Here is a 16,144-nt window from a genome sequence, read left to right as displayed (position 1 = left end):
TAGGGTAAACATATTTTATAATTCCAAAATCTTATCAAAGTTAACTGGCACGAGTGATAGTTAAGAACACATGTGCTAAAGCCAGCATACTGTATATTAATGAAAAGGTTACACATTCAATATTACATAAAATAATAAAGGATATATATATATATATATATATATATATATATATATACACATACACATACATACATACATAAACAGTATATACATAAACACACACTAATGTATGTATAAACCTGGTTAAACTGGCTTTGTAAAGCTGCTTTCAAATTTAATGTTAGCTCTTTCAGCTGTTTTACTGACATGCAAAAATATTCTCTATTGCTAATGAATAATGCTGAGATTATTTTATCATTTTTACTTCAAAAATAATATATTTAACATATGACAAACATAAAAGTTCAATAAGCATAACAAAAAATATTTTATTCCTTCCTTAACTTTTGTCATGCTGTTTTATCTCTCAGAACCACTTGTATATTACTTAAACTTATGAGAGCAGTGGCAGAACTTTATCAAGAGATACAGTTATCAATATTCAAGACAATTGTAGATTTGAACTTGAATACTTGTAACATTTTGGAACTTGAATTGATATCTCACCATCATCATATGTTCAATTAATTTTAACCCTATGCTAAAGGCTCTTAAAACTAGAAACTAGCAAAACAAAAATTTACCTGGGGCTGTATATTTTAAAAATACAAAATGTAAAAAACTAGTTATCCATAAACAAACAACATTTTCAAAAAACTGAATTTGTATATTACATGTAACAAAAATAATTAAATGAAATACTCTTGAAAACATGGTCAGATAAATGAGATATTAATAAAGGACAGTGATAAAAGTAAATCAAATAAAAAAATAAATCAAAAGACTCATTCAAACAGGGAACTGTGAAGGACTCAGGACTCCACTTCACAGTATCAATACCATATTTTACTGTCACTTTGACAACTGACATGTAAAAATTTACTATACTACAGACAACAATATTTTAGTTACAGCTGTCAGACAAACTACACTTTTCCAGCTCTCTAATGAAGTATAATATGCTAATATAGCTTCAAACATCACATGAATTTGCAGCTGATGCATAACAAATGCCAAAAAACTTTAGAATTAAACTATAGAAATCCATAGTAATTTCTGAGGGTTAGGGGGCGCAGGACACCTGTGACTGTGAAAATCTGCAAATACAATACGTTTTGGGTCCATGATTAATGTATATTCTAAGTTTATTGCACTAAATAAGAAGAAAAAAATTGCAATAAACATGAGACTGAATGATAGCTGCACAATCAAATCATGTGTGTAAGACAGGTTGCGGAGACAAACATGCCCGGTGTCCCCAAGACAAAGTGTGTAGTTCAGCAGTTCATTTTTGAACTGTAACTTTTTACTATATTTTACTTAAAATAAATTTGTGTGTATATAGTAAATGACAAAAATTATTAATATTACAGATACAAAAGAAATCTAACAAAACACTAAGGACAAAATGATAAACACTCGTGACACAGTCCAGTTTCGAAAATGTAGGTGATATTTATAAAGTTATGTAATGAAATCCCCTGTGAACAGTATCCTGAAAATTACGGCCAAGCATGATGCCAATGTATATGAAGATCTTTAGAAGTCATGTGTGTTACCAGACAAGATGTTTTCCAACCAAGATGAAATCACACAAACAAGCGGGCACAAGAGAAGAACATAAATCTACTGAAAACTGTAATCTGATGGGTGTAACTGTGATCCAATTGTGCAGTGAACCATTGAAACAAAAACACACCACTGACTGAGATCCTGCTTGTTATGGCTCACTTTTAAACTAGCAGCTTCATCTTTCATTTAGCAGCCCACGCCGCAATGGCTGAAGCTGCCCAATGATGCAGTACTCCCTGGATTACTGGGATTTGCTGTCCATTTAAGTAGCAGTGTTACATCATCATCTGAAGTTTTCCTCAATAGATTACAAAATAATCTCCATTTAATTTTTGATGACAAAGTCAAAATTAGGCGGATCCACAAATCGTAAACCTGTGAATTGCAAGGGCCGACATACTGTATAAGCTTTTTATGAAAGTATAAGCTTTATACATAAAGTATACTGAATGAACCAAAACTGTATTTTTCAAGTTTGGTGCTTATATAGTCACCATATAACCACCCCTAGGTTTCCAATGATATTTAGTATGTTTTGTTTTTTAATAGGGAAGGGTTGTTTTAAACTAAGAGTTACTTTACATAATTTAACTAAGAACAATATCACATTATCTTACAAAAATGCTTACAGTATTGCTCCTATTATGTTTATAAAAGAGATGAATTTGAAAAGGACAACATGCTCAAGACATTTTCAAGATGGCCAATATAATGCTTGACATTTCCTGAGATACCCATATAACATTGGTATAAGCAAGAAGAAAAAAGTTCCCATAAAATTACTTATACACTACTTAGATGGTTTTTCTTTGTGTGAAAATAAACCACTTTCTATCACAAGAAAGGGTTCAACAAAACAAAAATGCAGCATGTAAGTTATTAGTGAAGGGTTTGAAATGAATATAGCAGCATTTACCAGTTAGTCTGTGATGAAATTGTATGTTATCTAACTTTTTCAGTCATATTTCAAAGTTAACTCTGGTACACTGGGCATATTTTTGTAAATTAAAAAGGTATGTCCCAATTCAAGTAACAGTTTAATTGCTTAGTAGGAAAAGGTGTGTTCATAGTTTATATTGCAAGATGACTTAATATAAACATACACTTGAAAAGGTGAGTGGAGTTGAACATTTTTAATTGAATAAAAAGAAGTAATTCTTGTTAATAGCACTTTACTAGTTATATAAAAAAGGTGTTAGCTTTATGCTTTTTTGTTGGCTGCAGGCATGCTTTACATAATACAGCCCACTTACAAATAGTGTGGTATATTTCTGTGCTGTAATCTTAAGTCAGGCACAGCCAACTGAGAGGCAGGTTGAATCAAGAGGTGTAAGTGCACTTTCAAAAACCAAACTGAGATAAAACTTGTGCTTTATATATAAAATTATATAAAGTGCTTTATATATACTCCATACCCCCAATACAGCTTGCAATGTGCATGCAAATAAAATGTTGCAATGCATGCCGTTGGTTCTTTACATGTCAAATCAACCAATGACCCAAGTTCTTTGGACTCAAAAAATTCTGAAAAATTTCCAGGTGTACCCATGTTAGTCAGGAGACACCACATATGTATTTTTTTTGATGTAAGAGCAACACTTTTCAAGATACAGCCAGTTTACTGGGGTGGTGGTGTAGATTTTTTCCAGCCTTGTTTTTTCATCAAAAGTCCATAGCTCAAGAACTAAACCACAGAGCAAGTGAATGCACCATGTGTCAAAAATGGTAATCACTGAGTTTTCAATAAGTAAGTTATCAAAAACGTCAAACTTTTTTTCATATCAAATGATGATGTCCTATCTCATGTTGCTAAACAGAGTATGCGATTCTCCATGGCCAGAAGAGTACCTGGTACTCGAGAATACCACTGTTACATCCCTACAGAAGATGGCAAACTCAAAGTCAGTTGGGTGTCTGGTGAAGACAGGCAATTGACTTTCCGAATATTCACCACTGAAGCAGCAGCTGAGATCCTGCCCTCTCATGATCACACTCCTGATGGATCAGATGTGTCCTTCACATTAGACAAGCCTCCTATTGGAGGCTATGTTGGGTGCATGTATGATATAAAATGTTGGATTGGTGTGATTCGTGACAAGAGTGGAAGTGGAATCAGACATCCTTATATGTTTCATGCATCTAAACTATCCTGCACAGTCTTTCCATTGGCCACCAAGAGACAATATTTTTTTTAGTGATATTCTAGTGTGTCACTGCACTGCTCAGTGCACCTACAACGGTCAGTTGAAGGCATTACCAACTTGATGTCAAAGACAAAGAATCCCTACACTCTGCACTTTGATTGAAACAGAAATTAAATAAGTCACATTCCTGGTGCAGCAATACGAAGATGTTAACATTTCATTATAACTAGTTTTGTATTTAATGATAAATCAAGCAGCTGTTGTTCATGTGTTGTGCTTAATGTGCTTTGGTGATTTATTTTTTTCCATTAATCCTACACCCAAGTTAGTGTTGAGGAACTTGGCGATTATCATTACTGACAAATGGTGAATTTAACCCATGTTTAGAATGGAAAATAAAAATGAAAGATTCACATAAGAAAAGTAAGACTTCTTTTTTGAGAAATAAGTGGCCATGTGAGATACAGGAAAAATGATTTTACAAATGTCTGGATATTACCACTGTAAATTAAACTCGTCAGATTTTTTCACATTTGAGAGGTCTGCTGGTCAAACCCTGATGCAGTTTCTTGTTTGTTTATAACCTAAAAAGCAGTATGCAGGTATCTAAACATGGACAAAAATCAGCAGGCTGCACCACTTAGAAATATACCTTCTGAAAGGCTAAACATGGCAAAGACAAAGATGCAAAATATTTTTTCCCATTTTTAAAGGTCTGCTCTTACCAAGTGGTGTCATCTGGAGCAAACATTTTGATTATGTAACTATACCTATAAAGGTACCAGTATGCAAAATGTGAGCCTGCTACATAATTTAGTTCGTTCTTGAGATATGGCCTGGAAACAGACAAAAAAAAACCTTGTCAAATCTGACACCCCTCTCCCCTCACAAAATTGGCTGTATCTTGTAAAGTATTGATCTTGCATCAAAATAATTTTACACGGTGTCTCCTGGATATCATGGGTTCACCTGGTATTTTTTTTCAAAATTTTTTGAGACCAAAGTGTGAGGGATTTCTAGAAAATCAGTTGATTTGACATAAAATAAGTCCTTTCCTATGATGAGGTTTGAGAGAGAGAAAAAAGAGAGAAAAGGTGTTTGTGTGATAGATAGATAGATAGATAGATAGATAGATAGATAGATAGATAGATAGATAGATAGATAGATAGATAGATAGATAGATAGATAGATAGATAGATAGATAGATAGATAGATAGATAGATAGATAGATAGATAGATAGATAGATAGATAGATAGATAGAGGATGACCCCTGCAAAAGACTGCTATTTAGATTTGATTCCTATGTTGATGCAACTGCTGCCTGAAGAGGCTCTGAGCCTTTAGAAAAATATGGATTAATAAAATAGATAACAGAAATAATATATAACATAATGAAATCTATGACCTAACCTCACAAATTGTGCAAAATACTCATGCTTGTGTTTCTTCATATATATACCAATGCATAAACTTTACAAAGATACAAAATAGGACAAAAAATGAACGGGTTGTGTGTGTGTGTGCGTGTGCGTGTGTGTGTGTTTGTAGCCTGTAATGATAAATGTGTCATTTGCATCAAGTTTTCTGTCATGGAATAATCAGAAATCCACTTATTTACTGTTTATCACACACACAATTAATAATTAAAGTATAAACTTATTTTTTTTTAAATCAAATAAACTTGTAATTACATCTGAACAAGGAATCATGAGCATGAAAACAATACAAATTCTAGAAGCAATTATGGAGAACGGAGCTTCAAGTAATAGAATTCAGATGCTTGGTCAATCTTCCTCTACATGCCTAACCCTGCCTTTGTATTCTCTTTAAAAGGAAGAAAAGAGTCAGCAAAACAAAATGCCACCATTAAATCATTTCACAGAATTCTGTGTCAAAAATGTAATGGGAAATGCACTCATCATGGGAAAGGTTACTGTTCTTCCACAGAATCTTTCCACATGGTTTAGGTTTCATCCCTTAATATAACTCTGCTGATGCTACTCTTGGCTATTCTCCCTGGGTTTAATGTGGCAGATGAAGGATTATGGCATTTAAAAGATGCTACAGTGGAATGATTCTTGAAGTTACATGACTAAGGTGATCCAACAAAAATATAAGCATTTATTTTATGAGCACATGCTTTAATTGTGTAGTTGCACTATGAAAAATATAAAAAAACTAAAGATGAAATACAACTGAAAAGTAATTTTGGTACTTTAAACAGGAATCTCAGATTAAAACCTCAGAGTGAACAAATCAAAATCTTTTGAGTCTTTCAGAAGTTATTTATGACTAAACACATTTATGTGTAATTATATTATGTATGTATAATGCCTGCCTATTTAGCATACATGATCATTTGGCAATGAAGCAGACTGCTCTTGTGATTTGCACAATGCTTCTGCTGGTTATGCACTCTAAAATTAGCAATAAATATAACATACATTTAAGCTTTACACACAGTACAAATTAGATATACAGTAATCCCTCGCTATATCGCGCTTCGACTTTCGCGGCTTCTATATGTAAGCATATCTAAATATATAACGCGGATTTTTCGCTGCTTCGCGGGTTTCTGTGGACAATGGGTCTTTTTACTTCTGGTACATGCTTCCTCAGTTGGTTTGCCCAGTTGATTTCATACAAGGGACGCTATTGGCGGATGACTGAGAAGCTACCTAATCAGAGCACACAGTTAAGTTCCTGTGTGTTGATTGGCTCAGCGACGGAGTGCTGCATTAACCAGGAAGTCTCATCTCACTCATTCAGCATTAACGTGCTCCTGCTACTGCTTCAGGGGCCGTGTCCAAGCGCCAACAGAAGATGCAAATAATTGCAGAAAAGGTAAAAGTTTTGGATATGTTGAAGGAAGAGAACAGCTACACCGCTGCAGGACACCATTACGGCATCAATGAGTCCACGATTCTTTTTATTTAAAAAGGAGGAAAAGCATATAAGATCTACGGCCGCAGTGTCCTTTAACCAGGGCGCAAAACGAGTTGCAAGTGGACGTGATAAGGCAGTAGTCTGGATGGAATCTGCTACACAGTCGCCTGAAGAGGCTCCTTTAGAAGAGCTGTAACGCTATTCTTTGTTGTGCAGTAAAATTAAACTCATCATTATCGGACAAGTCGTCGTGTCATTGTTGGTGAGTAACCATAATTAATTATCTACGTACAGTACTTATTACATGTACATAGTTTAGTGTCACTGTACACACATTTTACTGCATATAATTTTTCTTGCATTGTACGTATTTATTGCTGGTGGCCTGTCTGTCGTAATGGCTGTAACATAATATCGGAGACGCTCGATATCTTTAAAATAATATTTAGGTTTTACTGTATATAAACTGTGTTTACATACATAATTTCAACGAATCTTACCTAATATCTAAGAGAATACAAAGGGTTTATGCTGTATAATTGTGCGGGAAATGTTTATAATAGTGTGGGAGAGTTTATAAGGGCTTAAAATATATAAAAAGAACCATATGAACATATGGTTTCTACTTCGCGGATTTTCACCTTTCGCGGGGGTTCTGGAACACAACCCCCACGATGGAGGAAGGATTACTGTATGTACTATTCTTAACCATTATGACACACTGTATAAGGCATTTATGTTTTTTCACCTGATTCTCTTTAAGCAATCATGTAGAAAAAACACACTTTTGTAATACTAAATATAGACTATGTTAAAAATTATCTTTCTCTTTTGTCAATATGAAAAATGTTTTGGAACAACATAAACTTTAATAAAGGACCTGAATAAAAAATAATTGGAAAGGCAGATGAAAAAGTTCTGTGATCTGCTGTGACTTCCTGCTTCATTTCCTAATGTCAACACAAAAGAAAAAAAGCTTCCCTTGCTTTAATGATTAAATAAAATGTTGTTTAAGAACATTGCTTCTGGTGGCACTTTCAACCTATTGTTTATATCCTAAATCATAATATTGAAAATATTAACTGTACATGGCATAGCATTTGTAACACTGATAGATACAGTAGTGTGTTAACTAGATAAACAATCTTGTTTTTGGTTTATGATTCTTCTAGTACTGCCAGTAGACATTTTATAAACAAAAGGAGGACATCTAATCGATCTAGGTTATTTAATTCACGATACAGATGGACAATGACCCAAAACATACAGCCAAAGCAATCCAGGAGTTTATTAAAGCAAAGAAGTGGAAAATTCTTGAATGGCCAAGTCAATCACCTAATCTTAACCCAATTGAGCATGCATTTCACTTGTTGAAGACTAAACTTCAGACAGAAAGGCACACAAACAAACAGCAACTGAAAGCCACTGCAGTAAAGGCCTGGCAGAGCATTAAAAAGGAGGAAACCCAGCATCTGGTGATGTTCATGAGTTCAAGACTTCCGGCTGTCATTGCCAGCAAAAGGTTTTCAACCAAGTATTAGAAATGAACATATTATTTCCAGTTATTTAATTTGTCCAATTACTTTTGAGCCCCTGAAATGAAGGGATTGTGTTAAAAAAATGCTTTAGTTGCCTCACATTTTTATGCAATCATTTTGTTCACCCCACTGAATTAAAACTGAAAGTCTGCACTTCAACTGCATCTGAGTTGTTGGGGTAATGTACAGAACCAAAATTAGAAAAAAGTTGTCTCTGTCCAAATATTTATGGACCTAACTGTACACCCTAGTGCAGGGCAGCACTTGGTTGATCTTCCCTGAACAGCTTCTTGAGCTCCTATGTGTTTTTTGTAGCAAAGTGACCACTACTGCACATAATAAAGTATACATGGTCTAGTGTATTATGAAGTCTCAGCATAGCTGAGTTAAAATAATGTTATTTGAATTAATTTGGCTGTGTGCATAAGATTTTGGATGCTATATGTAAGTTCCTATTTTAGAATTACACTAGGAGGGATTCCATTAACATGTCATTTTTATCTTTATTTTTTAAACTTTCATAATTGTCAGGATATGCAGGATGGGGGTGGGGGGTGAAACAATAGTTCATAATCTTCCTCAGAACTAACAGTCTTCTACGCAAACAATCTATAAATGCATAAACAGACCCCAGTAGCCACTTAAAAACAATTATTAGAAATGGTCACTAAAAGGCTTGTTTTAGGCAGAGTCTTTTATCAATTTTTTTTATTTAAGAAATATTAGTGATATTTGCTTCAGTTATTTTTACGTTAACTAGAATGACTAACTGCAGTGGGCTGGCGCCCTGCCCGGGGTTTGTTTCCTGCCTTGCGCCCTGTGTTGGCTGGGATTGGCTCCAGCAGACCCCTGTGACCCTGTAGTTAGGATATACCGGGTTGGATAATGGATGAATAGAATGACTAAAAACATTACAAAATTTAACAGAATGGTACAGAAGAAGAATACAAACTTTGCACTAGTCATTTTCTTATTCCTGTAACTTAGAGCATTGTACATATAAAAGTCAAGACAGTGAATGCTTAGAAGCAATCTTAGAAGCAATCCAGTCTAAACCTAAAAATTAATCTAGTTCTGAATATTTGGAAGAATAAGAAATTAACTTGACCAGCTTTGCAAACAAGAATGTGTAAAAACTGCACTGACATGAGTAGTTGTTAAAGACATATCCTAAAGGAGTCAAGCTTGTTATTTGAGCCAGAGCCACTAAGAAATGTTAACTTGAGGATGTGAAAATGTAACTTATTTTCTATGTTAAAGGTGATATTAGAGGGATTGGTAGAATGTTATTTTCACTGTAATGTTGCAGTGTTTTTCATGGTATTCAACAGCACCAACTAAAAAATACAAAATAAACAGATAAAGAGTAACTAGTTTACTACTACGACCTCCAGATGACCATATTTGAATCACAACTCAGTCACTGCCAGAAAAGAGTTGGCAGATTTTCCTCATTGCAACTTTGATTTTTCACACCAAATATACTGGGTTTTCTGTTTCATCCCAAAGATGTGCAAGTTAAATGGCAACTATAAACTGGCCTGGAATAAGTAAATGTGGGAGTGTACATGAGTACATTTTATGATGTGCTGTCTGGTACCTAGTCTGGAGTGGTTTCCTAATGCTGCCACAGGCTCCCTGTGACTTGGAGAAAAAAGCATGTACATGTGGTTTATGATAGATTGGTAGACACACTGTGGAGATTTCTACACAGATGGTGGTGTTTATGTATGCTATATATAAAAATGCATTTCAAGTTACACACACACACAAATACATAGATACGTGTAAACATACACATATAAATAGCAGTTCATTGGAAGAGGAATTTCTAATTAGCAACAGATGGAAGGAAAACACAAAAAAGTATTACATCTTAACCTAACAGGTAAATGCATGTGACAGTTCAAGAAGAGAGATCAATCTGTGTTTCTAAACTTAGTAATGCTACCTACTAAACAGAATTTTTCTCCATTATATACAACCATTCTCCAATTACTGTACATACATTAAGATTCCAAATGAAAATGGAACTTTAATCACCTAATGCACTGTCTATAAGATAAGACCTACCTAACTAAATTTTCATTGTCTCCTGGTCCATTACAAGTAGCACATTCTGTTCTCTGGTCATCTGACTTTGGCTTCTTCTGCATTACTGATTGTTTTTGTCGTCTTTCTCTGGGAGGTGGCTCCTTTGAAAAAAGAGAACAATATGATTTGCAGAAATTAAACATCATATAATGCATAAAATGAAAATTAAATGAAAATCTGATGTCATACCTCTGGCTTCTCTTCTTCTGAAATTGACACTCTCTTACGTTTCTGGCCTCTAGTCCTCTGAAATATATTAAATAAGTAGTGAGATAATGTCATCACCATTCATCACCTCAATTACTGTATAAATGACCCAAATGCTACCTTGCACAAGTTTTACCCAAAATTCACTATAGACTTTATTTCCTAATATTTAAGCTCTTTAAAGAATTGTTAAATATACAAATCTCCAGCAATTAGATAATTACAACCATAAAAAGACACACATAAAATTAATAATCCATAAATATAGGTTTCTTGTTTACATACAGTGTTAATTCTTCAAGTTCATAAAAGGTTGTTTAATTTTTTGTTTTATATATAAGCAATCACCTGATAGGTTATCTTAACTATTATAATTACAGGATAATTCTGGGAGAACTAAGTTTGAAATGCTTTGCTGTTTTGGCTACTAAATAGTCAATGCCAATAAATACATTTTAACTAGTTACTAACTTGGTGATCATAACACTGCAGTCCCAGCTTTTCTTCAAATACATTTAAAGAATGTAATATCTAGCTAAACTCTCCACTTCACCCTGAGTAATTCTTGTATTAAAGCAGATATTAAATTAGGAACAAGAGTGCTTACTTAAATGTAAGTCCAGTAGACACGAGAATATTCCACAACAAAGATTTGCCTAAAACAGCTTATAAATTAAAAGGTTGATGCCATTTTGATAATGTACAGTATACTTTTGTCCGATATACTAATTGTTTTCTATATGTCAGCTATAACCAACATTTAGTTTGATTAAGCCTTAGAAAATTGTAGTCTTGTATGAAAGAGAAACTGCATGGGATATTTCTTCTCTTTTTCTAGAAAGACATATTGCTTGTTGTCTTACTAACATTCAGAGTGACTTCAAAATTAATTTCAGATATCTTAAAATTAAGTTGTTTTTTCAGAGATCTGAAACTCATTTTAACATATCTTAAAATAATTTGCCAATATTTTAAGATATCTGAAACAAATTTCTAGCAGCAGAGTAGATCAATGATTAACACAGCTACTTCAAGGACTCAAAACCCTGGGTTCATATCTATTGCCCAGCTGCTGTCTGTGAGGAGTTTCAAGTTCTTTGCATGTCTGAATGACATTTTCTCTAGGTGCTCTGGTATTCCTCAGAGGTCAGAGATGAGAAATACTAGTTAGGTTTGAGCAAAATTCCAAAACTAGCATCGGTGTGAGCATGAGTAGGCTCTGGGATAGACTAGTTTCTGCATTTAGCCCACTACTTGAAGGGCAGACTCAGGCCTCCTACGACTATGCATTGCATTAAATGGATTTGAAAATGTTATATTGTGCAATGCACAATCTCAAATACATTTTTAGAAATAATAAAGCAGCATTGTATGTTTCTTAAGACATCTCAGATGCATTTAAAATTATATTTCAAAATCAACTTACTGTAAAATTTCCTGTTTTCATGACTGTGTTGTTATATCTCATATTGTATTTCAGATACCACAAAATCATTAGTAAGCTCATTTGATATCTGTGTATACATTACACATATCTTTAATGGCATTTTAGATATATCAAAATGATATTTCGAAATCTTGAAATAAATTGCAGTATTTTTAGATATGTCAAAATGTATGTCATTTACCTTAAAATCAAATATGGTAAAACCAGATATACATTTTCACATATCTCAAATGGTGGAGAAACTCCTTTAAAGATATCAAGAAAATACCTTGCAACACCTAACAATGCATATTAGAAATCTCAAGTGTTAGTCAATGTGCAGATATCTTAAATACAGTTTATGATTTCTTGATTACAATTTGTAGTATGATTGTCATAAAGTCAATAAAAGATTGTCATAACGTATCTGTAATCCTTTTGCAACTATCTTAATAACTTTCCATGCAATTCAAGATATCTGAAATGCATTTCAGAGATCTTAAAAATGACATGCAATCCTGCTGAAAATAGAGAATATATTTTATAAATACCTGAAAATACAGAGGAAGGGACTTCCAGATATCTTCAGATGCATTTGAAATGTATTTCAGATAATCACAAAGTGATCAAGATGTATTTTTTTAAAATTTTATTTATTAATTTTATTGTAATCATTCCATACAAATAGATCAATTTATAACAAAAAAACGAAGACAAATCAAACCCCACCCTGAGAAGGAGAGCTTAGCCAAAGGAGAATTGCTTAGGGCTTTTTAATAAGGCAACAATAAACAAAAGAAAGGAAGAAATATATATAGGTAAATAAAAAATGGAGAAGGGAAATAAATGTGGTAATAGTTATTTCTCTTATTCTAAAATAATATTGATTAGATCCTGCCAGGTTTTGAAAAAATTCAGTACAGATCCTCTAACTGAGAATTTGATTTTTTCCAATTCCAAATAATATAAAATATTGGTTTCCCACTGACTTATCAGAGGAGAGTTAGGATTCTTCCAATTTAACAAAATAAGTCTGCGTGCCAAAAGTGTAGTGAATGCAATCACCGTTTGCTTGTCCTTCTCCACTTCAAGTCCGTCTGGAAGAACACCGAACACAGCTGTTAATGGGTTAGGAGGGATTGTGACCCCAAGGCTGTCTGAAAGGCACTTAAAAATTTTGGTCCAAAATGATGTTAGTTTGGTGCAGGCCCAAAACATGTGACCCAGTGAGGCAGGAGCTTGGTTGCAGCATTCGCAGGTTGGATCTTGCCCTGGAAACATTTTGGACAGTTTTAAGCAAGACAGATGAGCTTGATATATAATTTTTAGTTGAATAATTCTATGCTTTGCGCATATGGAGCTCGAGTGAATTCTCTGCTTTGCTACCTTCCACTCCTTTTCTGATGTATTGATTAAGAGATCTTCTTCCCAATGTCCTCTTGGGTCTTTGAAAGGTAGGGACTCTAATAAGATTTTATAAAATGCGGAAATGGTGTTTAATTCCTCGAAATTGAGCAGTATTTTTTCCAGCATGGTGGAGGGTACGAGATGAGGAAAATCGGGCAGTTTCTGTTTAACAAAATTTCTAATTTGAAGATAGTGAAAGAAATGTGTAGCTGGGAGGTTGAATTTGGAACGTAATTGTTCAAAAGATGCAAATATGTTGTCTAAGGATCCTCCTAAACCCCAGTACTCCATAATAAACAAATTAAAGTCTTTCACCAGGATAGATTTACCTGATTTACATAAAATAATTTCTCAAATGAAACCCTCCACCTGTGCCCTTGACCCAATACCAACAAATTTTTTCAAAGAAGTATCGGGCGTGCTTATTGATAATGTTCTTGACATAGTAAATTCGTCATTAGATACAGGGGTCTTCCCAGACTGTCTTAAGACTGCGGTAGTTAAACCCCTACTTAAGAAAAATAATCTCGACCCCTCTGCTCTTGAAAATTATAGACCCATCTCTAACCTGCCTTTCTTAAGTAAAATTCTAGAGAAGGCAGTCATTATACAGTTAAATGAGCACCTCAATAAACATGCTATTCTTGATAAATTTCAGTCAGGTTTTAGAACAAATCATAGCACAGAAACTGCACTCGTTAAAGTAGTAAATGACTTGCGGGTAAATGCAGACAGAGGCCATTTATCTGTTCACATCCTCTTAGATCTGAGTGCCGCATTTGACACCATTGATCATAATATTCTTAAGAATCGCCTTAGTCAATGGGTGGGCCTCTCTGGCAGTGTCTTAAATTGGTTTGAATCCTACCTTTGTTAGTTGTGGTAATTATAACTCAAAGACACATGATATTCTATATGGTGTTCCACAAGGCTCTATCCTGGGTCCGCTGCTCTTCTCAATCTACATGCTTCCATTAGGTCAGATTATCTCGGGACATAACGTGAGCTACCACAGCTATGCTGATGACACACAGCTGTATGTATCAATAGCACCTGATGACCCCAAATCTCTTGATTCGCTAACACAATGTCTAACCTGTATCTCAGAATGGATGAATAGTAACTTTCTCAAATTAAATAAAGAAAAAAACGAAATCTTAGTGATTGGCAATAATGGATACAATGACGCTATTAGAAATAAACTGGATGCATTAGGATTAAAAGTCAAATCGGAGGTAAAAAGCTTAGGGGTAACCGTTGATTGTAATCTGAATTTTAAATCGCATATTAATCAGATCACTAGGACAGCATTTTTTCACCTAAGAAACATAGCAAAAGTTAGACCTCTTATATCATCGAAAGATGCAGAGAAATTAGTTCATGCGTTTGTTTTCAGTCGGCTAGATTACTGTAACGCACTCCTCTCAGGACTACCCAAAAAAGACATCAATCGTTTGCAATTAGTGCAGAATGCAGCTGCTAGAATCCTTACCAGGAAAAGAAAATCCAAACACATTTCTCCAGTTTTGATGTCACTACACTGGTTACCTGTGTCATTCAGAATTGACTTTAAAATTCTGCTTATGGTTTATAAAGCTTTAAATAATCTCGCCCCGTCTTATATATCGGAATGTCTGACACCTTATATTCCAAATCGTAACCTCAGATCCTCAACTGAGTGTCTCCTTAGAATTCCAAGAGCAAAACTTAAAAGAAGTGGTGAGGCGGCCTTCTGCTGTTATGCACCTAAAATCTGGAATAGCCTGCCAGTAGGAATTCGCCAGGCTAATACAGTGGAGCACTTTAAAAAACTACTGAAAACACATTATTTTAACATGGCCTTCTCATAACTTCACTGTAATTTAATCCTGATACTCTGTATATCCAATTCATTATAATAACTATTCATTCAAAATCTGTACTAACCCCTACTCTCTCTTCTGTTTCCTTTTCCGGTGTCCTGTTGGTGGTGGCGCACTACCTAAAGCACCATGATGATCCAGCAATGATGGATGGATTAAAAGCCAGAAGTCTGTATGACCATCAGCATCAAGTGACTCTGTGAAAACCCGAACTACAAAGAGGACTATTTCATTTATGTTAGGTAGAATGCCCAGAGAGGACTGGGCAGTCTCGTGGCCTGGAACCCCTACAGATTTTATTTTTTTCTCCAGCTTTCTGGAGTTTTTTTTTTTTGTTTTTTCTGTCCACCCTGGCCATCGGACCTTACTCCTTTCTATGTTAACTAATGTTGTCTTATTTTAATTTCTTATTTGTCTTTTATTTTTCTTTTCTTCATTATGTAAAGCACTTTGAGCTACTTTTTGTATGAAAATGTGCTATATAAATAAATGTTGTTGTTGTTATATAAAGATCTCTGAGCATTTTAATCCCAAAACTTTTCCAGGTATTAAAAACTGGATATGTTTGCGAGGGTTGAAAAAGGTGGTTCTCTTGCAGAGGTGCCACGGATAAAAGATTTTCCATCTTAAAATGCTTTCTAAGTTGGTTCCATATTCTGAGTGAGTAAAGCACAATTGGGTTATTAATATATTTACGATAACTTGCATTTATTGAAGCGCAGAGCAGGGAGTATAAAGAAGTACTACAGGATTTTACTTCTATTGCGAACCAAGTCTATGTATGTTCATTTTTTTGTGTCCAGGTTTTTATGGCTTGTATGTTTGCTGCCCAGTAATAAAACTGAAAATTAGGTAAAGCCATGCCACCTTCTGCCTGAGGTCTTTGTAGGGTCGCTCTTCGGATA

The 16,144-nt window shown here is 34.4% G+C and overlaps 1 protein-coding gene across 3 annotated transcripts in view; it reads right to left on the bottom strand.

Moving 5' to 3' along the window:
- Nucleotides 1–16,144, bottom strand: part of phf14 (PHD finger protein 14) — a 299,338-nt gene that overhangs the window by 122,319 nt on the left and 160,875 nt on the right. For all 3 annotated transcript variants that reach the window (XM_028817150.2, XM_028817152.2, XM_028817151.2), the window contains 2 exons: nucleotides 10,527–10,583; nucleotides 10,317–10,438 (listed from right to left, as the gene is read on the bottom strand). In XM_028817150.2, coding sequence (XP_028672983.1) covers nucleotides 10,317–10,438; nucleotides 10,527–10,583 — 179 coding nt within the window. The remainder of the gene's footprint in view (nucleotides 1–10,316; nucleotides 10,439–10,526; nucleotides 10,584–16,144) is intronic.

This window comes from Erpetoichthys calabaricus, chromosome 13 (genome assembly GCF_900747795.2).
Source record: "Erpetoichthys calabaricus chromosome 13, fErpCal1.3, whole genome shotgun sequence".
NCBI classification, from domain to species: Eukaryota; Metazoa; Chordata; class Cladistia; order Polypteriformes; family Polypteridae; genus Erpetoichthys; species Erpetoichthys calabaricus.
Note: the sequence above shows the minus strand (reverse complement) of the source record. Positions and strands in the feature narration are given on the sequence as shown.